Consider the following 26,215-nt stretch of genomic DNA (forward strand, 5'->3'; position numbering starts at 1 on the left):
CCTTGTGCATCTGGAAGGATTCAAGTCTGTTGATATATATACACATGCAAATAAAAGAATATTTTAACAGATCCCAAATGGCAAGAGATCCCATCTGGTCCTATTCTCTGGCTTTCATAGACTAGCTGAACCACCTAAGAGGAAACCGTGGTATCAAAAGAAGAGGCCTCCCATGGTGACCTCTACCACCACTCCAGCCTTCCTCATCAAAACATCAATTTTGAGGGCTTGGTCGAGACTCCGGACCATCCCCTCCTTAAGTCTCTTTAGCTGCATCATACTACCTATCTCCCCTCCTTTTGGAGACAGTGTTTCCCATTTTTGACCTCCATGGGAGCAAATTACATCTCTCAAATGGGTCATGGAGGTTATAACATTGGGTTCTTCAAGATGTGTGTCCCTATTGGTGATCCACTAGCTGCTCTCCTCCCCTCTACTTCAGAGTTCTTGCTTATGACTTTGCAGTAGAGAAGTAACTGAGGATGGTTAGCCTGCATGTGTTGACTAGCCTCATGACGCAGCATGAGGAGAGAGAGAGCATATACGGGCCCAACATACACTGCTACCAAAGTTCTCCGATCAGCAGCACAGGGACTCACTTTTACACTTACAGGGATATACATATTGAAGAACCATCATTACTGCACAAGGTGAATAGCTTCTTCTAGGCACAGGGGCGATAGAATCTGTTCCAGCCCAGCACAGAAGGAAAGGAATTTATTCAAAGTATTTTCTGGTTCCAAACACCAGAATGGAGAATGGAACCCGTGTTGGATCTCAGATTTCTAAACATGTTCGTGAAATCACAGAAATTTAAGATGGTAACTCTTGCAGCTATAATTCCGTTGTTAAATTATGAAGATTTGGTTGGTGGCTCTTAGGACGCATAGTTTCACGTCACCATTCACCCCTCTCACAAGAGGCTTCTTCATTTTACAGTATCAAGATCACTTCCAGTATTGAGAGCTCATCTTCAGCTTCTGATCGGCCCCAAGAGTTTTATCCAAAGTCCTGGCAGTAGTAGCTACTCACCTTCATCAGCCCTATCTCGATGATTGGCAGTTCAAGGGCTGGTTGTACATGAAAGTTCTCTCTGAAATGCAGACAGCCATGTCCCTATTACACGACTTAGAACTTTAGCTCAAACATGGAAAAGTCCATTTTGACTCTAGTTCAAGAGAGAAATTTTGTAGGAGCATCTTTGGATACCGTAACATTCAGAGTTTGCCCACAGGAAAGTAGACTTAAGATACTGACAAACTATTGCCAAGAGTCAAACAAGCCCGAGGATGAAGGTAAGAAATCTCCTCCAACTGCTGGGTCATATAGCAGCTTGTACTTTCATAGCACAGTGTGTCAGGTTACATCTTAATTGCTTCCAGGGTTGGCTCAGAACAGTTTATATCTCAAACAGAGATGGTCTAAACAAGCTGATGTCTGTTCCTAGTAGGGTGTTAGACTCACTCAGTTGGTGGAAGGAGCTAGCCAAAGTTCTTGGTGGACTTCCTTTCACCCAGCCTCCTCCTACCATCAGTAACTTCAGATGTGTAATTCATGAGATGAGGAACAGGCCAAAGGGGACACACCATCCAAGACAAGTGGTGTGCCTCGAGAATTTCTCATACACATGAACCTGCTAGAATTACAAGCAGTTAGGAATGCCTGTATCCACTTCTTTCACTTAATTAGGCTAATCTGTGAAAGTCATATCAAACGACATAGCCTGCATATTCCACATAAACCATCAAGGTGGGGCAAGATTCCCTTCTCTTTGTGCCAAAGCAGTAAAGCTATGGAGTGGGCCCATGGCCAATCACATTGTGCATGCATAACATCATGACTGATTATTGAAGTAGACCTTTCCTCCCAAGATTGAGTTGGGTACTGGACCCTCAAACAGGTTTTCGTGACCTGTAAGTTTTCAGAAGTGGACCTCTTGGTGAGCATGGTCAACAGAAAGTGTAAGAAATTCTGCTTTAGATGAGGCCTAGGCCATCAGTCCATGGAAATACCTTTCTCGTTCCTTGGACAAGGCGCCTTCTCTGTCCATATTCTCTGATACCGTTGATTCTGGGGATATTGAACAAGATCAGACAAGACAAACCTACAGTTCCAACTTGTCTGAAGGAGGTCTGGTATCCTTACCTGATCCATCTCTCTTCTTGTCCAACCATTTTTCATCCTCTGTAAGTACTCTGGTGGGACTCTCCGTCACAACCTGGCCATCTTCCATTGCAGAGCTTGGTTCCTCAATGGGCCTCTGTGATAGAGGTTTCCTGTTCGACAAGTACAATAGGTCCTATTAAACTGCAAAAAGATATCTATCAGACATACGTACCTTCAAAAAATGAAAGCGATTTCATCATTGGTATATCCAGTGACAGTTTTTACCCAGCTATTCCCTCTGTTCTAGATTACTTGTTGGATTTAAAGAAGTCAGGTCATATTTGGGTTCAGGAAGGAATTTTCCCCATGGTCTGCTTAGCAGAGACAGGGCCAGTGCAAGAATGTTTCGCACTCTAGGCGAAACTTCCACCTGGCACCCTCTCCCCCCCTCTGCGCCCCTGCCCTGAGGTGCCCCCCCCATGGCAGCTCTCCGCCCTAAGGCACCCTATCATAAACCTAGTCCCAGATTTGGACCTTAGCGTCCAAAATATGGGGGTTAGCATGAAAACCTCCAAGCTTAGTTACCAGCTTGGACCTGGTAAAGCTGCCACCACCCAAAAAATTAGAGTGTTTTGGGGCACTCTGGTCCTCCAAAAACCTTCCTTGGGGACCCCAAGACCCAAATCCCTTGAGTCTCACAACAACGGAAATAAGCCTTTTCCCTTCCCCCCTCCAGGTGTTCCTGGAGAGATACACAAAAGCAAACTCCGTGAATCTAAACCGAGGGAGTCCACCCTCTCTATTTCCAGTCCTGGAAACACAAGCACTTCCCTCTTCACCCGGAGGGAATGTAAAGTCAGGCTAGTAAATCTAACACACACAGATTTCCCCCTGACTTCTTCCTCCCACCAATTCCCTGGTGAGTACAGACTCAATTTCCTGGAGTTCCCCCCTAAAGAAAAACTCCAACAGGTCTTAAAAAGAAAGCTTTATATAAAAAGAAAGAAAAAATACATAAAAATGGTCTCTCTGTATTAAGGTGACAAATACAGGGTCAATTGCTTAACAGAATATTGAATAAACAGCCTTATTCAAAAAGAATACAATTCAAAGCACTCCAGCAACTACAGACATGTAAATACAAAAGAAAAAAACAATAACCCTTATTGTTTTTATGAACTCTGTACTCACAACTTGGAAACAGAAGATTAGAAAGCAGGAAACAGAAATCACTTTCATAGCCGAGAGAGCACACAGGCAGAAGATCCAAGAACAAAGGACTCGCACACAAAGTTCCCTCCACCCAGATTTGAAAAAGTCTTGTTTCCTGATTGGTCCTCTGGTCAGGTGTTTCAGGTACTTTTTTCCAGGTGTAAGAGACATTAACCCGTAGCTATCTGTTTATGACACCCCCCCCCCAGCTCACCCCTGTTCCGAGCACAAGCACCCCGAGCACGCTGTGGCTGCTTCACTTCTCCCGCCTCCCAGGCTTGCGGCGCCAATCAGCTTAGGCGCCGCAAGCCTGGGAGGCGGAAGAAGTGAAGCAGGCACGGCGTGCTCGGGGAGGAGGCAGGGCAGGAGTGAACTGGGGCAGAGAGTTCCCCTGTGTGCCTCCCCCCCCTTACTTGCTGCAGGCGGCCCTCCCTGCGCTCCCCTGCCCCAGCTCCCTCAATCTAAATGCTGGCCGCTGCGGTTTCTGCCGAAGAAAATGGTGCCCCCCAAATCCTAGTGTCCTAGGCGACCGCCTAGGTTACCTAAATGGTTGCACCGGCCCTGAGCAGAGACCTGGTTGTTTTTTTTGTTTGCCTTCCTCTGCAGCGTGAGGCATGGGTCACTTGCAAGTTTAAACTAGTGTAAATGGTGAATTCTCTGTACCTTGAAGTCTTTAAACCATGATTTAAGGACTTCAATAACAGCCAGAGGTTAGCGGTCTATTATGGGGGTGGGTAAGTGAGGTTCTGTGGCCTGCAATGTGCAAGAGGTCAGATTAGATGATTCCTGTGATCCCTTTTGACCTTAAAGTCTATGAGGTCTTTCCATTAGTTCCATCAGAGTTCATTCGACAGCTATTACAGCCTTTCATTCCTTTGTGGAGGGATTGTAAGGGCACAGCTACACTAGAGAGTTTACAGCTGCCCAGCTATAAGCTCTCTAATGTAGCCGCTCTAAGCTGATGGGAGAGAACTCTCTCATCTGCCTAACTACTCCAGCCCTCATGAGTGGCAGTAGCTATGTCGGTGAGAGATGCTCTCCTGCCAACATAGTACTGTCCATGGTGGTGCTTATGTCAGTGTAATTTATGTTGCTTGGGGGATGATTTATTCACCCTCCTGAGCTACATAAGTTATACCGGTTTAAATTGTAGTGTAGACATAACCTCAATCTTTGCTCATCCCACAAATGGCAAGATTCATCAAGAAGTTGGTTGACTTTTTCCCACAAATCAGAGAGCCTGCTTCTATATGGGATTGAAACTTGGTTCTTAAGGGTACATATACAAAGCCCATGGCAACGAAGCTTCCTAGCCAGACTCAGGCTTGCACTATCATGCTAAAAATAACAGTGTAGGTGTTGCAGCTTGGGCTGGAACTCAGGCTCTGAAGACAAGGGCAGGGGTGGATTTCAGAGGTAGAGCTCCAGCCCATGCCCTGACTTCAAAGCACTGTCTGTATAGCTATTTTTAGAGCACTAGTGTGAGTCCCGCAAACTTGAGTCTGTCAACCTGGGCGGGAAGGCTTACTGCTGAAGGCTTTGTCGACATATCCTAATTGTCTTTTGAAACCTCCCTTGGATTTGCTAGCTAAATGTTCTCTGCTGCATTAGTACATGAAAGTGTTCTTAGCAGGCATCACTTCTGTTCGCAGAGTTGGGGAATTATGAGCATTGATAGCTGATTCCTCCACTCCCCCCTTTCACTGTTTTCTTTCAGGATAAGGTATTGTTATGCTCATATCTCTAGTTTGTACCTAAAATATCCTCTGATTTCCACATGAGTTAAGTTATCCCTTCCTGTGCTTTTCCCAAAGCCACAGCAAATGAGAGAGGAAACTGTCCTCCATACCTTGGGTATTAGAAGGGTTTTAGCTGTCTATTTGGAAAGACCCCAACCACTCTGAAAGCTTCCTAAACTGTTTATTTCAGTTGTGGGCAGATCTAAAGGATCCACAATCTTCAACAAAAGACTTCCAAAGTGGGTTTCTAGTTGTATTCTTGTTTGTTACGAGGCTTCTAATGTTTAGCCTCCTTCGAGAATAATTGCCCATTCTACAAGATCCTAAGATAACTCCATTGCAGTATTAAAAAATATACTGACATACCGAAATTTCCAAAACCTCGGCATCAGTGCTTTTTCCAAATGGTATGCCTTGGTACATGCCTCTAGATCAGACCTGTTGTTGTCATGGCAGTCCTTTCTTTATTATTGGATCCAGCTCCTAAGCTCTGTCCTTCTTCAGGTGACTCATGAGCAATATCCCCTGAAGTGGAGCACTCATAGGGACACAACTCAAAGAAGGAAAGATGACTTAGCTTGTGGACTTCTAATCATTATTTGGAATTATAAGGATTAGGTAGAATAATGGACGCGTCTCAAAAACACTGGTCTTTCACATCTGGAACCGTTAGAGTTATTTTTTTGTGTCGTTCACTAGTATATAGAGTTTGGATGTTTAAATCTGGAATCTAGTTCTGGATCACTGAGGTCAATAGGAATTCTGCCATTGACTTCTATGAGAGCAGGACCAGGGCCCTAGTCCTTAGTGAATATTTCAATTATAAGGCCATTTCACAATTTGGCATAATTTTATGTAGCAAGAAAGTCTCAGATAAAATCTAAGACTAGCACTAGGGATGGTTTGTAGGCTCTGAATGAGATTTGTTGGAAGACTATTGTGGAGAAACTTTCTCAACAGCTGTCCAAACTGGCTTATACTTGGCTTCCATCACTTAAGAGCATAACATGTAAGCATAAATTATTTTTAAAAAATGGATGCACAAATATCTGAAACGTAGGTTGATTTCTAGTTAGATACTGAAAGATATTAAAATAGCTCAGCCAGATATACAAAGAGGAAAATCAGGTATCCCATGGTAAGTTTCTACGATCATATTCTGATCCCCTAAAAGAGAGACACTTTTACTGAGAGCCTTCTAAAAATTCCATATTTTATCCTGATTCCATTGAAATGGCTCCCATCATTATCTTTTAGCAAAGTGATATCTTTTTAAGTAGCCTTTTCCCTCTGCCAGGCTTACTTAGCGATGCCAAATTTAGGAACTCATTCTACAGTTCTTATGTGACTTGAATGGGTCTGTTAATGTGGGTAAAGACTACTCATTTAAGGGTTTGCTGAATCAGACCTTAGTGTTTGTGAGTTATGGTTATGAATTGTGATGCAACAAACAGTGAATTGTTTCATCACTGAATGAATCAGGCAGAATGGTTAGAAAGGTGAAACCTCTAGAGAAATATGAGCTAAGTGTCACAATACACCTTTGCTCTTGCTCAATAGATCCTGACTCTCGGGTTCATGCTGCTGCCTTTGAGAACAAGAATTATAGGTAATTAATTTTATTCCTTGACCCAAGTACCTTGGTAATTGGCATAATGCGAAAGGAAATGCAGAAAATTGACAGGAATTATTTAATTGAGTTTTGCTAAACCATTTCATCTTTCAAGCTTGCTAAGGTGTGATATAATGTGTTTGTCCTAAAGAGGAGTTTTTAAAGGAAGTGCTGATGCTACGTAAGTTCTGAAAGGTGATATTACTACAAATATTACCTTTAACAGTAATAATATGTAGCACTTACATGGTACTTATATTTTTGAAGCACTATATGAACATTAATCATTAAGGCTTATTAACAATGGCAACACTCTTACTGAGTTTAAAAAAATCTCTTTATGCAGAAAAAGAAAATCTCTCATTGGTATGAAGGTTTAGAAACAGGAATTGCACAGTGGTGCTCACCCGGAGTTGGTAAAATGGTATTCTGCCTCATGCTCAGGGCTGTGGAGCATCAGTGGAAATGGTTCTCTGACTGTATGGCAGTTGGCCAGTGCATATTGTAATGGATCCACTGGCAGCATCACTGTTCTTTCCCTACTTCATCTGCCAAACCTCTGTATACCACAGCAGACTGGAGTCCCTATTTGCGGCTGACCCTCTGCAGCCACTCACATGTGCCCCCGTCTTTTCAGGCATACGCCCCGTGGAGAGGGAGGGAGCAAGATGTGGATTGTATTTTGTAAAATGAGCTTAAGCTCCAAGTGTTTGACATGATTCATTTAGTATTTATATCAAACGCTATCATTAAACCTTCCCAGATATGTATTGCTACGAAAAGTATTGAGGGTAGCACTGTACCTTTGAGGCACCATCCTATGAGAGACTGGGCACTCTGGCCTAATCTAGCAAAGCACTTAAGTGTGTAACTTTAAGTATATGAACAGTCTCATTGACATCAGTGGAATAATCAATTTCTTATATTTATACAATATGCTTAAATGTTTTGCTGGATGGGGCGAGACGCTCAGCACCTTGCAGGATCAAAGCCCAGTAGCTGCTTGTTATAAATTTGATAAATTTTGGCCCCCCAAAAAAGCATATTGTGTATCAGTATTAATTTTTGCTTTCTGGACTTCTTGTCTCTGTTGGATTAATGTTAATTTTGTTTCTGCATGGCTGCACGGTATTCAAACATCCTACCATATACTGATCTTCTGGTTGCTATACATATTGATGCCTCCTTGAAAAAGAATCATTTGTCAGCATCTGATCACAACTAAGCTTTTTATTTAAATACATGAAAGAAAAATATAGTTATTAAATACAAACAAGTGATTATGAAGTGTAAATGTGTCTATTATGAAGTCTTATTTTGATTGGCGATTTGACCATCGATCTTCAATATAGTTTTAACTAAATTATATGGAGTTTTAATTACTGGAACATTTACCTTATAAAATTGGTTGTTCATTTACTGATGTGAATATATTTCTTTTCAATTGGACTTGGAATATTTTTGTATTTTCTATTATTACTCATGGTTTTTTGCATGTAAAAGGAAAAGACTAATGCTTGCTTATAAAAAGACACACCTAGTTCAGTTTGTTTTCCTTTACATTTGATTCAGTGTGCATTAACAAATTGTTATTCATCTACTTCAGAAAATACAGTTAATTAGTAAGTAGTCAGGAAGATAAATTTGCACTTATGGCAGAGAGTTTAGGGAAACTGGCACAAACTGCTAGCATACACTTGGGAAATAGAAGTAATTGTGTTCTCGATTTAACTTCTTTGGTTGAAGTTATATTGTATAAAATGTGTAATTTTTAATAACTTGTAACAGATCTAAATATTAGTTGGCAACATATATTGTAGATCAACAAAGAATTAATATATACTTGCTGAACTTTACGAAGAGAGCAGTGGCTTTTTGTAAATTTTTTGTTGTTGTCCATAGACTTGTTAGTTACAGAAGACATGAAGTCTATCATCTAATTATTGCTGATCCTCATTAATGAGTCTTTCAGGGATTATCTTTTACAGTGTCAACCATCTGTTGTGGTTTAGAATAATACACTAACTAAACACAATTAAGGTTTTGCCTTAAAAGCAAAACTATGTCTCTATGAACAGAGCAATATTTTCTAGGTTCTGAATCCTTTCAGATATGTCAATGTTATACTGCTCTGAGTTTAAAAAACCCGAATGAATGCCACATTACATTAATTTTGTTGTTGCTTTTAAGGGGCAATTTTTGTAAGTCAGATTATTGTTTCAATGTTACTTGTTAGTTATTAAAACAGCAATATCTATAAGAATATACATGACATATTGTGCTAAATTACCGATACGATCAGAGAATTTGTTTTAGTAAAAATCTTAATAAAAATAGATATGGAAAACAATTCTGTAAGTAGCATTTCAAACCTTACAGTATTTTGTTGAGGATATCTTCCCCAGTTCAGTATATAATGTAATGTATCATAAACTTTGGATGGCTTACCGGTAGTTTTTTTTTAAAAAGCACTACTTGTACAATTGGTTAGTTTGAGGAAGCAGTATTTTAATGTTGTTTTTATTGCATTCAATATAAACAGAAAGAGGAACAGTTTCATAAAGAAAATGAAGAGTATGAATGTTTTATCAGATAGAAGTAAAAGGGAAACTGTATTAAAACATGACATAGACATGAATGCTTAGGTTTGTCTTTCCTTTTGCAAGTTAATATTAACATAGTAATGAAAATGTTAAATACAATTTCTCTTACATACATCTAATAGTAATTAGACATCTAAAAATCAAATATGCTGATATCTTGGCAATGCATTTGTTTGACTATAACTTTAATTTATCTAGAGAAGCAATTTTTTATCATTTAATAAATAGCTTTACATATCTGCTCTAGTAGTTTATAGAATCTTTCTTTAGCTGTTATTGAACTGATGTGATATTTGTCTAGGTTAAGATTTACGTTACCCTATCTGTAATGTGGGCTTTGTTGGAAGACAGTAGACCTTGTATAAACTTTTTGCCCGGTATAGATATCTGTGTTCTGTATATTTAAATCCATACCAGTGAGCTAGTCCCATGGGGGCAGTTCCCAGAGGATATCATACAGGATTAAGCACTAAAAGCAGTGGGGTAATGTGCTCTAAGAGGGCATGATTTGTTAAATGTACTGAATTGAAGGTATTTGGTTCGCGTAGAACCTGCTGGTGTCCTTTGACTTAGTACTGTTTCAAACAGCACTACATTAAAGCACACCAGCAAGGTCTACAATGTAGCACTGTTTGAAACAATACTATGTTAAAGGACACTATCAGGTTCTACATGAACCAAATAATGTGCAAAACATTAGTATGCTTTAGAAATCACATCCCTTCAGAGTGAATTACCCCACTATGCAGGAAGGAAGAGTGAGCATGATTGGAAATCATATTTAAAGCATCCAATATATATTCTGGATTTGTTCAGAATCAAATGAAAATACTAAATTATTTGCAACATGGAATACTGCGTTTGATCGCATGTGTGGCAGATGGAAACTTTAAAGAGAGGTTCATGTATTTCAAGTCCAAAGTAAAGAACTTGTGGTATACATTTGCAAGTGTTTCCCGATGATGTTTTACAATAGAGTTAAGAACATCCATCCCTAAGTTCTAGGGTTGCCAACTTTCTAATTGTAGAAAACTGGACACCCTTGCCCTGCCCCACTCCCTTCTCCGACACCCCACCCCTGCCATGCCTCTTCTCTGACACTCTGCCCCTGCTCATTCCCTCCTTCTGTTGCTCGCTCTCCCCCATCCTCGCTCATTCACTCATTTTCACAGGGCCGGGGCAGGCTGTTGGGGTGCAGGAGGAGGTGAGGGCTCCAGCTGGGGTGCAGGCTTTGGGGTGGGGACAGGGATGAGGGGTTTGGAGTGCAGGAGCAGGCTGGGGGTGAGGGGTGGAGGGTTTGGAGTGTAGGAGGGGGTTCCAGGCTGGGGCGGGGAGTTGGCGTGTAGGAGGGAGTGAGGGCTCAGACTAGGGGTATAGGCTCTAGAGTGGGGCTGAGGATGAGAGGTTTGTGGTGCAGGAGGGGGCTCTGGGCTGGGGTGTGGAGCCAAGGGTTTCAGAGTGTTGGAGGGGGCTCTAGGCTGAGGCAGGGAGTTGGGATATCGGAGGGGGTATGGGCTGTGGATGCGGGTTCAGGGCTGGGGCCAGAAATGAGGGGTTCAGGATGTGAGAGAGGGCTCTGGGCAGGGTTTGGGGATTGGGATGTGGACTCTGGGCAGCACTGACTTCAGGCGGCTCCCGGGAAGCAGTGACATGGTCCTCTGGCTTCTAGGCGGAGGCGCAGCCAGGGGGCTCTCTGTGCTGCCCCCCGCCCACAGATGCTGCCTTTGCAGCTCCCATTGGGTGTTGTTCCCAGCCAATCGGAGCTGCGAAGGCGGTACTCGGGGCAGAGCCTATGGGCAGGGGCAGTGCGCAAAGCCTCCTGCTGCCTCGCTGCCTAGGTACGAAATCTGCCAGCCACTGCACTGCCAACCAGACTTTTAACAGCCCAGTCAGCATTGCTGACTGGAACTCCCAAGGAACTTTTTCAACCAGGTGTTCTGGTCAAGAACCAGACACTTCTTTCTCAGTTGTGGAGTGTCTCCTTTAGTAACTGTGTAGGAAATGTCTAATAGAAATCCTGAGCAGATAGATTGAATTTAAAATCTGAGCTCCTTACTTTAATTATGTCATGCCTGGGTGAAATGTCTAAGGTCAGGAGTTACCTGGCATTTTCGTCTCCTGCATCGTGTAAAGTTAGCTTGCTCCTGTCCTGTAGGAAGAGCTTTTGTAGCCTATGTAGCCAAGAGGTTATTAAGAATTTTGGCACTACATTGAGCTATCTGATAGCATGTTTCTATATTTGCAGATTCAGTGTTGTCTGATCTCCTGAGGGAGCAAAGTTTCTATGTAATAAATTAAGTTGTAAAGAATAAAACCAATAAGCTGGTTCAGTGGTTGGCTGTGTGGGGCTGCTGTTTTGAGTTTCTATAAAATGAAACTAGCTCCCACTATATTAAATTAGTTTCTCAGTTACAGAATTTCCATTTGGGAAAGTTAATGTCTTGTTTTGTTTTCTATCAGCTAACCATGGATCCATAAATTCTGTTTCCATGTGCTATAAAATTGCTATATATTCTGTGTGATTCCTTTTTGTTCTTTATGGGTAGAACTATTGGGATGACTTGTAGGAGGTCCAACACTCAGGGAAGGCAATAAGGAAGGTCACTCATATCAGGTTGACTCAGTAAAAAATAGGTAATAGTTAATAATTTCATCTTGGTTTTGAAGGTCTTGGTTTAATTTGTATACAAGAGGTTACAGATTTATCATTATTAGTGTAGTTTAAAAGAGTGCAATTTTTACCGCCTTAGGGATCTGAAGTATTTTTGCCAGGTATTTTACACCTGTAACGCCTTCCTTCAAATTTATCAGCATGATAATTCTCAGGAGATGAACTTGGTTTTTACTAGATTCCTGCCCTGTTCCCTTTGAGCCACTGGGGGTATTGGCCATTATAGTTTGTTCATTAAAGGTTCCTTTTTGGAAGCTATCAGATGTGCCTAAAAGGTGTACGAAATTCAAACTTTAATGGTGGACTCTTCTTAAGAAGTGATTGCAAAGATAAAATAGTGCTGCATCCCCATCTAGAGTTTCTGCCTAAGGTGATATCAAAGTTTCAATTAAATCAAATCCTGTTTTGTTTCAGTGTTTTCATCAATGCCTGGTAGCATGCATGAGGAGCCTAAGTAGCCTAAATTGTCTGCCAGTGGACCCTTGTATTACTTACAAAGGACCAAACTCTTTTTGAGATCATCCCATTTGTTTGTAGCCTTGACAAAAACTCTAAACATTGAACTCTCTTTGCCTAGAGATTATCCAGATGGCTTATTAAGCAGTGAAGAGCTTTAACAACAGAAAGACTTTGGGGAGGTTTTCAAAGCCAACTACAGGGTTTAGTCCAGGGATCAGCAACCTTTGGCACACAGCCTGGCAGGGTAAGGCCCCTGGCAGGCCAGGCCGGTTTGTTTACCTGTCGCGTCCGCAGGTTCGACCGATCGCAGCTCTCCCTGGCCGCAGTTCGCCGCTCCAGGCCAATGGGGTCTGTGAGAAGCAGTATGGGCTGAGGGATGTACTGGCTGCTCAGCCTCAGCCCACACATCCCGCAGCCCACACTGGTTCCGCAGCCCCCATGGGCCTGGAGTGGCGAATCACAGCCAGTGGGAGCTGCGATCGGCCGAACCTGCGGACGTGGCAAGTGAACAAACTGGCTTGGCCCGCCAGGGGGCTTACCCTGCCAGGCCGTGTACCAAAGGTTGCCAACCCTGTTTTAGCCACACTACTTTCACTGCAATTAATAAGGTTGTAAGGCTCCAACTTGTATTCAGAGGCAATTTCATGAAGGAGAAATGTGGATTACTTACTTGGTACCAATATGTTCCAAGTACATTGTATATACAGACCTATGTTGTTTCTCTCTTTTCCCATGCTTCTTTGGAGTATTCTGTTTACAAGAAACAGAGGAACTGAGCAGGGTCACAGGGAAGGATGGCTTTTTTATAACACTGGGACATCACATTCATAAGTCAGTATGTATGAGCCCACTAATGATGAAACACCCTTAAGAACTGCTGATTGAGTTGCATAGCACATAACTCTTAGAGAAACCCATATCTGGAGAATTCTGGTTACACACAAGTCCATCTTCCTTTCTGTTTGGATTTTGCCTCTTTTTGTGTGTATTTAAGCCATTAGGAACTCAAACAGGCTTCTTTAGCACTCATCTGAATGTTATGCACTGGTGCACACATCTGAGCTTGTTAATACAGCATTTACTTATGAATGCTGGGCTGTAAGTGTTGTGCTTTATTTTTTTAATGAAAAACAGCACTGAATCATTTATCTTTATTCAAAAAAGTCAAGAAAGAATAAAAAGAATTCTATGGACTTTGAAGAAGTAGGATGTAGTCTTGGACACAGTTATACTTGTAGCTGAACTTCAATTATTTACACTGACAGTTTATAATTTAAAAATGTGTTAAATGTAGTTAGCATTTAATTATACCCAACTAGTCTAAGAGCCATACTTCTGGGCCAAATCCTACAGAATATTATGCAGGACATACTGTCTGTATATTGCCTGGGTCCTGTGTATTCCCTGTAGCATAATTTCCAGCAGGGAACATTCTGCAGCTGGTAGTAGGTCAGTTGCTCACCTGTTTGTTTTCTCCTTAATCCTTACCTTCTACTGCCCGAATAGCACAAGAAATTGTGTATTTGTGGAGGAGGGGGAGTGAGTCGAGGTCCAAGTGGAGGTGCTCTGTATGCTGGCCTTCCAAATAGTAATTTGGGAATTCATCAGTTACTCACTCCACCTCCAGATCGGGAGGAACTGTACTTTTACAGTTAAGAAATTATTACTGTTCACTTAATTGGTTGTTTGGAACTGACAATGTATCTGCCCTGTACAATATGCACAATAAAGGAAATCCTTGTTCTAAAAAGCTAAAGGGTGAGAGTGTGTGTCTGAGTTGTTGTTGAGGTCAGAATTCCTGTACTCGAAGACCTGGGGTCCCCATCCAGTTGTCAGCCCAGCCCAGGGCTGGTTGAAGCAGGCTACCAACTCTGAGGCTGGAAGGGTTTCCATGATGATGGGGTTGTTGCACAAAGGGATAGGTCTAACTGTTTTTAAAACTAAAAGGCATCAACATTCTTAATGCAGATTTATGGGAGACCTCAGAACTATTGGAATGGACTCTGGGGTCTCCCTGTAGTTGTAATAATAGATCAACATCATGGGGTTTGGGGACACTGTGATTCTCACTTCAACTCTATCCTGAATCTCCTACAGACTTGACAGACTTGCTCAAATGGCCATTTGGTGCAGTTTTTCTTGTGTTTGTCGTTGTTTATTCTTTCATTTGTCTGAATGTAACTGTTATAAATATATCTGAGAAATTAATTTTCCAACAGGTTTTAATATTTTGTTGGTATTAATTATTTTTGATGATACATTTTATTTATTTTCATCGGTACACAAAAAAACCCTTTGCTCTAGACTCTCCACAACACATTTAAAATGCTGTATATAATATATAAACATTTAAAAACTCAGCACAAGAAACGTTTAAAGATCTTTACAGTTAGTTTCCCACCAGAACCCTCACAATCTCTCACCTCTTGGGAGAACAGATGGTCCTTGCAGCATGCCCTGGACATTGTTTCAAATCTAGGAGGAAGCAAGTTCCAAAGCTTAGGGGCTGTCCAAGAAAACACACTGCTGGCTGACCCAACACTTGCTCGCCGAATTGGGGTGTTTCTGCTGATTGCAAATGTGGCAGTCGTCATATTAGCATATGGGCAGCGTGCCTCAGGTGGCATGTGACCAGGATTCATCACCGAATTTTGCCCACTGTTTGGATTATTAGCTTCCCTGGCTTGGGCTGGGTACTGAGAGGGAGTGCGACGTGAAGGCTGAGCCATGCCCCTGGTATGACACAGGAAAAGAAGCTATCTTTTGGATAAGTAGGTGCCAGACCATTTAGTGCACATATATAGTGCATTACACCTGCTCTAGTTAGCAGGGAAAATGCTGGATAAGGATCTTATGTGGAAAGGAAATAACTAGCTTCTTTAAAGCAGCTGCAATTCTCATTTTAGTAAACTGTTTTCTTTAATATTAAACATTTTACAATATACAAATTATATTCACTTCAGTTACTTTTTCTTAAAATGTACTGGGAACAGCTAATGCCTATGCAGTTACAAATACAGAAGAAAGTCATTAAATAAAATAAGACCCAGAAAAAGTAGAATTTAAATTAATCATTCTCATTGTATAATGGAATTATCTAAAAATTTTGTACTGTCCTTTTAATCTTTGCAGAAGATAATTTCCTGGGGCTTTTTGTTTAACTTTTTGATGGATTATAAATTTGTTCTTTTAATTTATTCCTTCCCTAACTGTCTTTAAACATCTTAAGTGTAATTCCGTGTATATTTGTATTTTGGTGGGTGGTTTCCCTACAATTCGCCTGCCATTCATTTCCTTAATGAGTAGAAAAATATTTGTTCTCTTTCTTATGTTCTGTTTCTTACAGATATGGAGTCAGGAGAGCGACTAACATCATCATCAGCCTCCTCTACTACAGCTACTTCCTCTCCTGCATCTTCTACACCTTCTGTAGCATCAGCAGTTTCAAAAGGTGGCCTTTCCACTGGAGCTGCATCACTTAGCTCCACAATCAACACATGCGGTAAATATTCTTAATTAATTATACTTTATTAATTTGCAGTATAATTTACATGTATGTAGCATATTTTAGGCAATTTCAGAATGCTACATGTATTACAGGATTAAGCATAATAATAAGGTAAAACTGATACATCAAATGAAAATCTTTTAAGACAAAGATACAGAGTAAACTGCATATCAGGCTGAAGTTGTTTGTGTTTTAGCCCCCTGCAAAAAAGGCATCCATTCTGAACATGACCCTCAAGAAGAAACCATTACCTCCAAAATATTGAAAATGATGCTTTGCCAACTCTAAAAGACTGTTTAATTTATAAAGCAACCTCACTAGTATCGCAGAAAAGGTCAACATGAAAAATCAGTGCAGCCAATCACAAGTGTACATGTATTGTACACAGGGATAGAATTTTTAGGGATAGACCTGATAAAACTAAAGTTCAGGTTCCTGAATGTACGTCTCTTAGTCAGAGTTAAGCCCAGCCACTACCCTAATTCTGTGTCCTCTGATGAAGTAGGAGAAGGGCTTTCTCTTATGGACCTCCTGGTCAAATTTTTGGATTTTCAAACATCACCGTCTGAAATTACTGTATTGTGGCCATCTAAATTCAGCTGGGAAAGCCATATGGGGGAGCTCTCAATTGGACATATCAATTACTATAGGAGTGCAAGTCTCATTTTATCTCTATCTCTGGAACAACAACTCATGAATAAACCAACCTTTCAGGATCTCCCTACCCAGGGAAGATCTAGAACATGGGTAGGCAACCTATGGCACGCGTGCCGAAAGCAGCGCACAAGCTGATTTTCAGTGACACTCTCACTGCCCAGGTCCTGGCCACTAGTCCAGGGGGCTCTGCATTTTAATTTAATTTTAAATTAAGCTTCTTGAACATTTTTAAAACCTTATTTATTTACATACAACAATAGTTTAGTTATATATTATAGATTTATAGAAAGAGACCTTCTAAAAACATTAAAATGTATTACTGACATGCGAAACCTTAAATTAGAGTGAATAAATGAAGACTCGGCACACCACTTCTGAAAGGTTGCCGACCCCTGATCTAGAATATGAAGATGTCAGTCAGCTGTATAATAGAAACTTGCAATGCTTTCTCCCTTCTTTCTAGGGAAAGTTCATGTAAAGTCTGTTAGCTTTATTAATGTTGAAGGTCCTAGTGAAGCACAGCAAATAAAAACGTCTATAGATAGGACCTTATAATGCAAGTAGCTGACCATAGTCCAAAGCAAATGTAGTTCCTTCTAGTGGAATAGGCTAAAACCTATTCCATCAAACTGAAGAACTCTCCTGCCCTGATCACTTAAAACCAATGTGTTCTTTCTGTCCCAGCCTAGTACCACTCACTCTCAGCTTTGCTCTGGAGAATATAAAAAATAAAGTAGTCTGCTGTATCTGCTGCAGGATCTCAACAATATTTCTTTGTAGATGTTTCATTAGCTTTTCTTCTGATTGTTGACTTTATGCTTTATATGAGACCACTGTTTCCTTTTTGTCCGAGAGCAGTGTGGATTGATTTAAATCAAAGCAATTTAAATCAGCAATTTTGATTTATGATTCAAATCAGCAAGCAGGAGACTTTGATTTAAATAATCTATTTTAATAATATTTTGCATTTGTACATTTTAGTTATTTGTCTGAAGAAAGGTTCTTTGAGTGATTGCAAATGTCCATTCTACTTCAGGGGGTGTGTGTATACCTACCCACCCATCCACCCAGTGCACTGAAGTTGGAGATGTCTTCTCATAGCAGTACCCATTGGGGCAATGTGTTTGCCCTCCTCACACTTGTACTGGTAAAGGAGCTTCTCTGACTCTCCCTCAGTTGCTTTTCACTGCCTGTGGCCAGAATTCTGAGTGTCTATGCTTATCTATACAATCTCTCTCTCTCCTCTAGAGAAAGTTTATTAAACTTTGTAAACAGGGTTAGTAGTTAGTTCCATAGTTAGTTTTATTGTGGCACTCATTAATTTAGTTTAGTTTTCCGGGTGGGGGTGGAGCTGGGGTGGAATGTGTTTTGGCTGAAGAGCATCATACTTTTTACTCTGCATGGACACTTGGTATCAGGCCATGCCTAGGTCTCTGGCCTCAAAAACCCTTTGATAGCTGTAAGAAGTTCATGGTAGTTGTTAACCCTTACTCTCAGTGCCTAAGTGTGTACTGGAGGGTCATATTCAGAATGGATGTTGTTTTTGCAGGGGGCTTAAGCCTTGGACTAAGAATGATAGGAAGGTGAGGCTATCACATTCTAAAGTAAGCTGCCTGCATCCTCTTTCCGAACCAAGTTGCTTGGTACATGCATTGAGAGGCTCCATTCCACCTGGGAGCACTCCTCTGGACATTGCAGTGTCTCCTCATCAGAGATTTTCAGAAGGGAGAAAAAGCCATTTCTTCCTTCCCTGGTACTGTGTAAGGGGATGAAGATGAATGACTTATGTGCCTCTAGAGCTAGAAGGCCACTTTCTTCTAGGGAATCTAAGGGCTTGTCTGCTCAGTGCCACAGTCCAGACTAGGAGTGTGTGATTTGTAGAGTGCTCTAGCTGTGTAGATCCTACTAGCACAAACTAAAAGGTACCTAGTTTGCATTAACCCTGTTTAAAAGAGGCCACATTAATGGGAACCAGGTACTTTTGAGTTTGCTCCAGCAGGGTCTACACAGGGCAGTTGGAGTGCATGCATTAGAACACTGTACAGATCACACCCTGGAAGTCTGGGCTGTAGTACCATGTAGACAAGTCCAAGGTTTCTGGTGGGACTCTCAAGCAGGAGTGTGGATACCAGAGGTAGAGCACCAGCTCTGGCTAGGCGCTCCCCAGTATTTCATGCTTCTTTGACCCATCAGGCAGAGGTGATGACTTCAGCTCCAACCTGAGGACCATTGAGACTGATTCTGTTGACTACACTTTCTACTTTATCTATGCAACAGACATCTGCTTATACTGGTCTCTTGGTACTGACAATGCAAGAGGCAGATGCAGCGGCTAAAGACTTGCTCTGCCTCTTGGTACTGGATTCTCCGATTGTGTTGGATATAGTTATTGGCACCATCTACTTCACAAGCTCTAGTACCTACTTCATCAGCAGTGGTGTTCCACTCCACTTCAGTTTTGGTGCAACAGACCTTGGTACCAATGGCAAGCAAGACTTCTACAGAGTTGCGGCCTAACTATCTCGTATCCTGTTAGCATAAACCAGGAATGCTTTCCCTGGTACAACCCAGGTCGGGTCAGATCTGAATTGCCTGCACTTCATGGTACTGTACCACCATGGCTGTTGGGTTATTTGGCTCTTCTTTGGAGTCAGAGGTGAGATCATATGTATCCTGATGTCATTTTCAGAGGCCCCATGCTACTCTCCATGAGCTCATGGGGCTTCAGCTACATTTCTGGGTCATGTATCTATAGGGGACATTTGCAAAGCAGTAACCTGGTTGTTGGTGCCTAACTTCATAAACTTTTCACTATATCTCAAAAGTCAAGAGATGATGCCAAATTTGGACGAGCAGTGTTAGTCTCTGTTAAAGTAGATTCCGAACCTCACCTCCTGGCTGAACAACTTGTGAATCACCTGGAGTGGAATGGACATGTGGAATCACTCAAAGAAGGAAAAATAGTTACTAACAAATTGTGTAACTGTTGTTCTTCAAGATGTGTTGTACATGTCCATTCCATGTCCCACCTTCTTTCCCTCTGTATCACCATCTAACTTACTAATATCCAGTACGAAAGAACTGATGGAGGTTTGGGGCGGCTCTGATCCCTTTATACCATTGGCTAGCAGCATGAGCATGCACAGGATGCATATGCCACCTCAATGAGTATTGCTATGGGAAAAACATTTCTGGTTTCTGTGCACGCACACACCTGAAGTGGAATGGACATGTGCATCGTGTGTCAAAGAAAAACAGTTACAGAACAGGTTAGTAACCGTTTTTTTACTTCACATTGGTTGGTAACCATTAAAACATGTTGATTTGCAACTAAAGTTAGCCTAAATTGGTGTATCTTTTTGCTAACAGAGACACACTATATCTATTTACATTTATTTAAGTGATTATGTAGTTTAGTTATTCAGATTCTTGATTTTTTTAACTTTTTTTTAATAGGAAGTGGTGAATAATGCATTTCTTATTTACTAAATGATTTTTATTTGTGATTTGTGTCAAACTCTATTTGAATGGAAATTTAAATAATTTAAAAATATGCAAAAACAATTTAATTTTTCTGTTAAATAACACTATCTTTAATGTGCTGGATAAATAAGAAAAAGTTTATCAAAATATGTTTTGCATTTAAAATTGATTTTATTGAACAGAGGAAATATAATCTATAGTTAGGAAATCGAACAGATTGTTTCTGACCACTGTCAAGATTTTAGAACTAGTAGAACAAATTATCTCTCACCTGGTTTTTGTTCATAAATTGGGAGAGGAAAACAAGCTTTCCTGTCTTTTCTGGTTACTCAACTTTGAATGAACTAAACTTGGAAATTAACTAGTCATTGAAGTGATATAGTTGAATAAACTGAAATGAAGAAAATATTCTCTCTGCTTCAGCAGAAGAAGCTAGTGCTGTCAAAAGCTTGTTTAGCACTCGGGTTCAAGGTGCTTTGGCAATCACTTTCACCAGTTCAGTGGTTTGACTTCCTTTAAAACCTGTCAGCAAACATGTACTGGTTAATAATATTTTTTATATTTAATTTAAATGATTTTAATAGATTATAAGACGCTTTGGCTTTAACACAGGTTGTCAATTTCAAATGTAATTTTAATTGGGTTTATGAACTTGTTTAGTTTTAAATAAAAATCCAATTTAAATAAAAAAAATTTTTTTTTTTTTAAATCAGTTTTTGTCCTCCTGTCTCACAGATCATGGTAGTGGAGAGTGTCAGAAACTCCAGTATACCATGAATAGTTCATTCTGTTTGGTTTGAGCGCAGACTTTTTGTTTACCCCCTAGTCATATAAGTGTATTTTTTCCTACAGGCATGTTGTAATCTTACAAACAGCCTGGAATCCGATTTGCTGTAACCTTTTTCTCCCCCATAAACTTTGTAGGTGATTCATCCTTCAGTCTCAGTGGCATAACATATTACAGTTTATATTTGGAAGGGTACCTCAAGTTTTTACTTGAGAGTTGCTGTGTTGTAGAGAAATTTCCCCAAAAATATTTAGCTCTGTTTCTAAACTGCAACCAAGCTTGTACTTATTTTATTCATTATTTTATTTTTTTGCCACAATACACATACTGTTGGTATCATGGTTTCATTAAATCACTCCAACATTAAATTTGCAAGATATTCTAAGTGAAGAAGATGGAATAAAATATTCAGCTTTTGTTTCAGTTTCCAACCTCAGATCTCATTCATACATGTAACTTCTTAAAAAGCATCGATTGTGGGTTCATCAGTTCCATTGTGTTAATTACAATATTACATCTTTTACCAATCTAGTTCTCCCAGGTCTAATAAAATTGCTCAGGTTTCTTCAGCATAAGCAATTATTGTTTTCAAGGGCATGAAGTCAAAACCGCTTTAATCTATGCATACAATTTGAGAGGCACAATTAGGGAGGTTCACATTTCCTCCAGTTCAGTATAATTATTTCCTTTACTTACCAGACTATTGACTACTGCAGTCTGTAATAAACTTCAGTACCCCTATCATCCAAATCCCTAAAATACATATTGAATCAAGACTGGAATTCTATATGCAGTGCTAAAAAATTATATTACAAATAAGTTATCTTTGAGTTCTCCCAGTTCAAATGGAAAAAGTATGTGTGAGAATATATAGAGAAAAATACAACAATCCTATGTATGCAATTTAGGGTCAGTACAATAATAGTGATGCAAAAGTTTATGGTGGTTTTATTTGCTACTATGTTTTTAATCACTGAATATGAAAAAAAGCAACGGAGTAGATTGTTTGATGCCTTTTTATCTCATCATCTATTGGTGAAAAATAATAAACAACACTGTAAAGGAAAATAAATTTTTGCACCTTGGTGAGATGTCAGCACTTTTGCAAGTGCTTACTTACATGAATAATCCTTTCTGTAATTCAGTGGTTAAACTTTTCTGAATGTTGCAGGACTGGGCCCAAAGCAAAACTAAAGAAAGATGAGCAATTCCCTTAATATTTTGGTGATATCAGTAGTAAAGAAACGTCAGAAGAATCCTGATTAAACAGTCTGACCTCTTTGAGGAATTAAATAAAGGAAGTTCATTAACTTCTTATAAAACATCAATGTAAACAATTCTTTATTAAACCAAGAGCTTCTGCCAAGGTTAGATTAATTAATCTTCTCGGATTTCAGGATTTCTCCCAAATTGAATCATAGGACGGTGAACGTAGATTCCCAAACTAAAAAGGATAGCTTTAATTGAAGAGTTAGATGATTTCCAATTTATATAGCTAAAATTTTAGCAACAAAGAATTTGTGAAGTTAAGTGCCAACTATTTTCATGTCCCTCCACCTCAATTCCAAATTATCCTTTAGCAGCTGCAGTGAATGTTAAGAGCAGATTTGGTAAATAAAATGTAAACTGTGTAACTCCATTGCCTTTGACTTCAGTGCTTTTGTCAAACTCATTTTTGCCAAACATTTGGGCTTCAGCCTGCAGTCCTTTGCAGAGACTCCCATGAATTTATTAATAGTTTTATATGCTGAGTGGCTACAGGATCTACATTTTGTGCGAAATACCACTCTTTAGGTGTTTTAAAAACATTGAAAAGCCTTTTTTCCCCCATTAAATGTGAATTTTGAGAGAGGTGGGTGGAGTTTGTGGTAATAATCTCATAAAAGCACAGCTGTGAGTTACAGGCCCTGAATGTTTCTTCCGCCTGTGACACTGACAAGACTTGATACTTTACTCTCTCTAGTATTATACAAAACATTTAATGTAGTACATCCAAAAAATGCATTAAAAAGGTTAACATTGCAAAGTTAAGTGTTCAGAAGTTAGGAAATGCCAGAATTAAGGTTGCTTGTGCAATCTTAATTTGCCCTGTTTGTGCATAGCCTGTATGATAGTCTTCAGTTACATGATCACACGCTATTTTTTTCCCCACAGGGCCCTTACCTCATTCAGGCTTCAGTCTTGTATTTTAAATTGAAAATTTTTTTGAACAGGACTGTTCAGATCTATATGTCTACAGTGCCAGTAGAGCATGCTACAGAAATATACATAATTAGTAATCGTGATAAACATGTTACATATACTATGTTCACAACAGGTTCTAACTTTTAAAGGTAATTTTTGAGTAACATGAAAGCAAACATAGCAAAAAATCAGAGTCATGTAACTTAAAATATTTGACTTACATTCTTCAGACTTTAAAAAAAGTCTGTAAAAGCAGCAGAGAGTCCTGTGGCACCTTATAGACTAACAGACGTTTTGGAGCATGAGCTTTCGTGGATGAATACCCACTTCATGGCCACTACATGCATCCGATCTAGTGAGTATTCATCCACGAGAGCTCATGCCCCAAAACATCTGTTAGTCTATAAGGTGCCACAGGACTCTTTGCTGCTTTTACAGATCCAGACTAACACGGCTACCCCTCTGATTTAAAAAAAAAAAAAAAAAAAAAGTCTGTAGACTAAGATTTAAAAATGCAAAGTATAAAAATTACTTCATGGGTTTGAGTGTATTTTGCAAATGTGTAATTTTAGTCTGATGTATATAGATATGTCTTCAATAAAATCTACATTTAAGAAAATAAATACCAAGATTTTCAGGACCTTATAGGTAGGTTCCTAAATTCATATTCATATTCCTAAACAATAAGTCAATTTTTTTCGCAAGTGTTGAGCACCCAGCAGTTCCCATGGACCTTATTAGGAACGGCTGTATGCTCACCACTCTTAAAAATCTGGCCACTTATGCTACAGTTCTACATACACTTATGAATGTGCTTAACTTTATTCATGAGGAGTTCCATTGGCTACCGATTGCACTTGAAGTTAAGCATGCGCATGAAGATTTGGGCCTTAATTATCTGCTGAAACATGATAGCCTTTCCACTAACTTCACTTGGTATAGGATCTGGCGGTAGGAGCTTAACTTTAGGCACTCAATTTTGCCAATTAAGCCAAAAATTTAAGGCCCCCTCTTCTCCCCCCCCCCACATTATAAGGGGTAGTTAAAAATTGAGATTTAGAAATGGAATTTATCTTTGTAACTTGATCATGATCTTCTGTGATTCCATAGTGAGAGTGTGTGTGAAAATGTAAATTTTGATTCTTAGCTATAATACTATGCAAGCTTTTGTATGTAAATATTTTGTGTGTAAATATTTTAATACTTTAGCCAGTTTTTTGAGCTGCATTTTAAGGCTCAGTTTAATTTACAAACATTTTAGATGAAGTTCACTTTGTTTGTTTCACTCCATTTTTACAAACGTTAATTAAAGTATGTGACCTTTCCTTGGGAATACAACCTTTTCTGTTGATTAGCCACAGTTTTCAGCTTGTTACACTGCAGGCACAATCACCAGTGCTGTGAAATTATGCATACAGTTTGAAAGAGCTAGAGCCTAATGTTGGAAGACATGTTGCAGCAAGCTTTTATAGCAGTGTAAAGATTAAAGAACTTTGAAAAACAGAGAAAATAACATACATTCATTTTTGTCACAGTAAGTGGTCTCCTGGATTCTCCATAAGAGAGAATGTCTTGGCATCACTAGTATTTTAAATTTTGTTTCAAAAAATGTCTAGCTAATCATTTTTGTACTTCTACTGATAGATGACTGATTTTGTTCACTGATGCTTTATATTTAAGGCATTAGTTAAGTATTTATCCCTTTTTAATTCTTTTGAAAAGCATTGTTCTATTTCAGCATGAAGTTCATTAATATTAATAAAGGTATTTGCAGTTATCATTCCTTGTTACTAAGACACCAGCATTGTAGAAACGGATGCTGGCCTTTGGGGTAATGCTTTCAATCATTTATCTGTGTACTGGCTAGTAGAATTTCAAAAGCTCTGCTCAAAAATATTCAACCTATTAAATTGTAAGTCAAGAGTCTTAGGCAATGCAGTTTTGTATTAAATTTCATTATGCAAAACCTGCACACAGTAAGCCAGCAATTTAAATAGGGACAAAAACTAAAAAAAAAAAAAGTGTTCACCTACAGTCAGAATCTTAAAATATCTTAGAAAAGAAAGATAATGATTATTTTGGAAGGAAAATGTTGTTATAATCCAGTTTGTTGTAAGAGAACTTTGCTTTGAGGACAAATGGAAGGACAGTTCCAATTTGAACATACTTCTTAAATACATATTTAAAAATTGATAGCTTCTGTTTTCTAGGCATGTTAAAGAATGGCTTAGTTACCACATAGTAATTTTTTTTTCAAAAGGCCCTATTTGAAACTCTCACATGTTTTGCCTTTGTTTATGTTAAGTGAGTTATATTAAAAAAACATTCTTATTTGAGTGCTTGCTCATGTCAGTTCTATGTTAGGTGTGTGCTTGCCCACGTGTGTGGCTGCCAGAGATTTTTCTCTTAGTGGTATCCGGAATCCTGTTCCCGCAGAGCTCATGCTCCGCTATATGAGGCGCCGCCAGCCCTGTGCCCTCTCAGTTCCTTCTTACTGCCCGTAATGGTCACTGGAAGACCTTTCTCCCTTTGTAATTTGCAAAGTGCTGTAGTGATTTCCCTTGGTAAGATCACGTGGGTATGCAGGTTGGCTGTTGTACAACTTGAGGTTCTAGATCATTTTGAAAAGTTTTGAGAGGGAGAAATCCAACCAGCCTGGCTACTGCCTAACCTCGCCATGACAGAATTCTTGTACGCATCACAGCAGAAGTGGGTCATGAAGTAGGAGAGGGTAGCTGCCTTGTGGATAAATTCAGGGAGGAAGTTCCAGATATAATAGGCAGTTGTTAAGAAAACTCAAATACATATGTGGGAGAAGCAGACAAATGGACATTCAAGGCTGGCAGCTACACTTGCCCCTTTGCTCACTTCCAGTGTTCCAATCATCTCTTCATTGATCTTTGAAGTCTTGCTTAAAAACACTTGAACCTTGTCTTCCACTGCGGATCTCTGCTCCTGCTCTGTCTGCTTCTTTCCTCTTTCCCCACCTTATTCACAATTTAAAATAAATAAATGGATTTACCAGCTTCATCCTCAATCTGTCTATTTATTTTAACAAAGAAAAGCTTAAGGAGTGACTTGATTAGTCTAAGGGCTTGTCTACATCACAAAGTTGCAGCGCTGGGGAGGGAGTTACAGCGCTGCAACTTAGGAGGAGTACACATCTGCAGGGCACCACCAGCGCTGCAACTCCC

General features: G+C 39.8%; 1 protein-coding gene across 13 annotated transcripts in view; it reads left to right on the forward strand.

Annotated features, from left to right (window-relative positions):
• BAZ2B (bromodomain adjacent to zinc finger domain 2B) overlaps positions 1–26,215 on the forward strand; it is a 272,845-nt gene that overhangs the window by 111,594 nt on the left and 135,036 nt on the right. For 12 of the 13 annotated variants that reach the window (XM_030580012.1, XM_030580010.1, XM_030580011.1 and 9 more), the window contains one exon: positions 15,749–15,904. In XM_030580012.1, the coding sequence (XP_030435872.1) occupies positions 15,751–15,904 (154 nt within the window). In that variant the 5' untranslated portion in view covers positions 15,749–15,750. Of the gene's footprint in view, positions 1–15,748; positions 15,905–19,806; positions 19,837–26,215 lie in introns of those variants that run through there. The other variant, XM_030580022.1, reaches the window with a different exon arrangement.

The sequence above is a fragment of the Gopherus evgoodei genome, chromosome 11 (assembly GCF_007399415.2).
Source record: "Gopherus evgoodei ecotype Sinaloan lineage chromosome 11, rGopEvg1_v1.p, whole genome shotgun sequence".
Classification (NCBI taxonomy): Eukaryota; Metazoa; Chordata; order Testudines; family Testudinidae; genus Gopherus; species Gopherus evgoodei.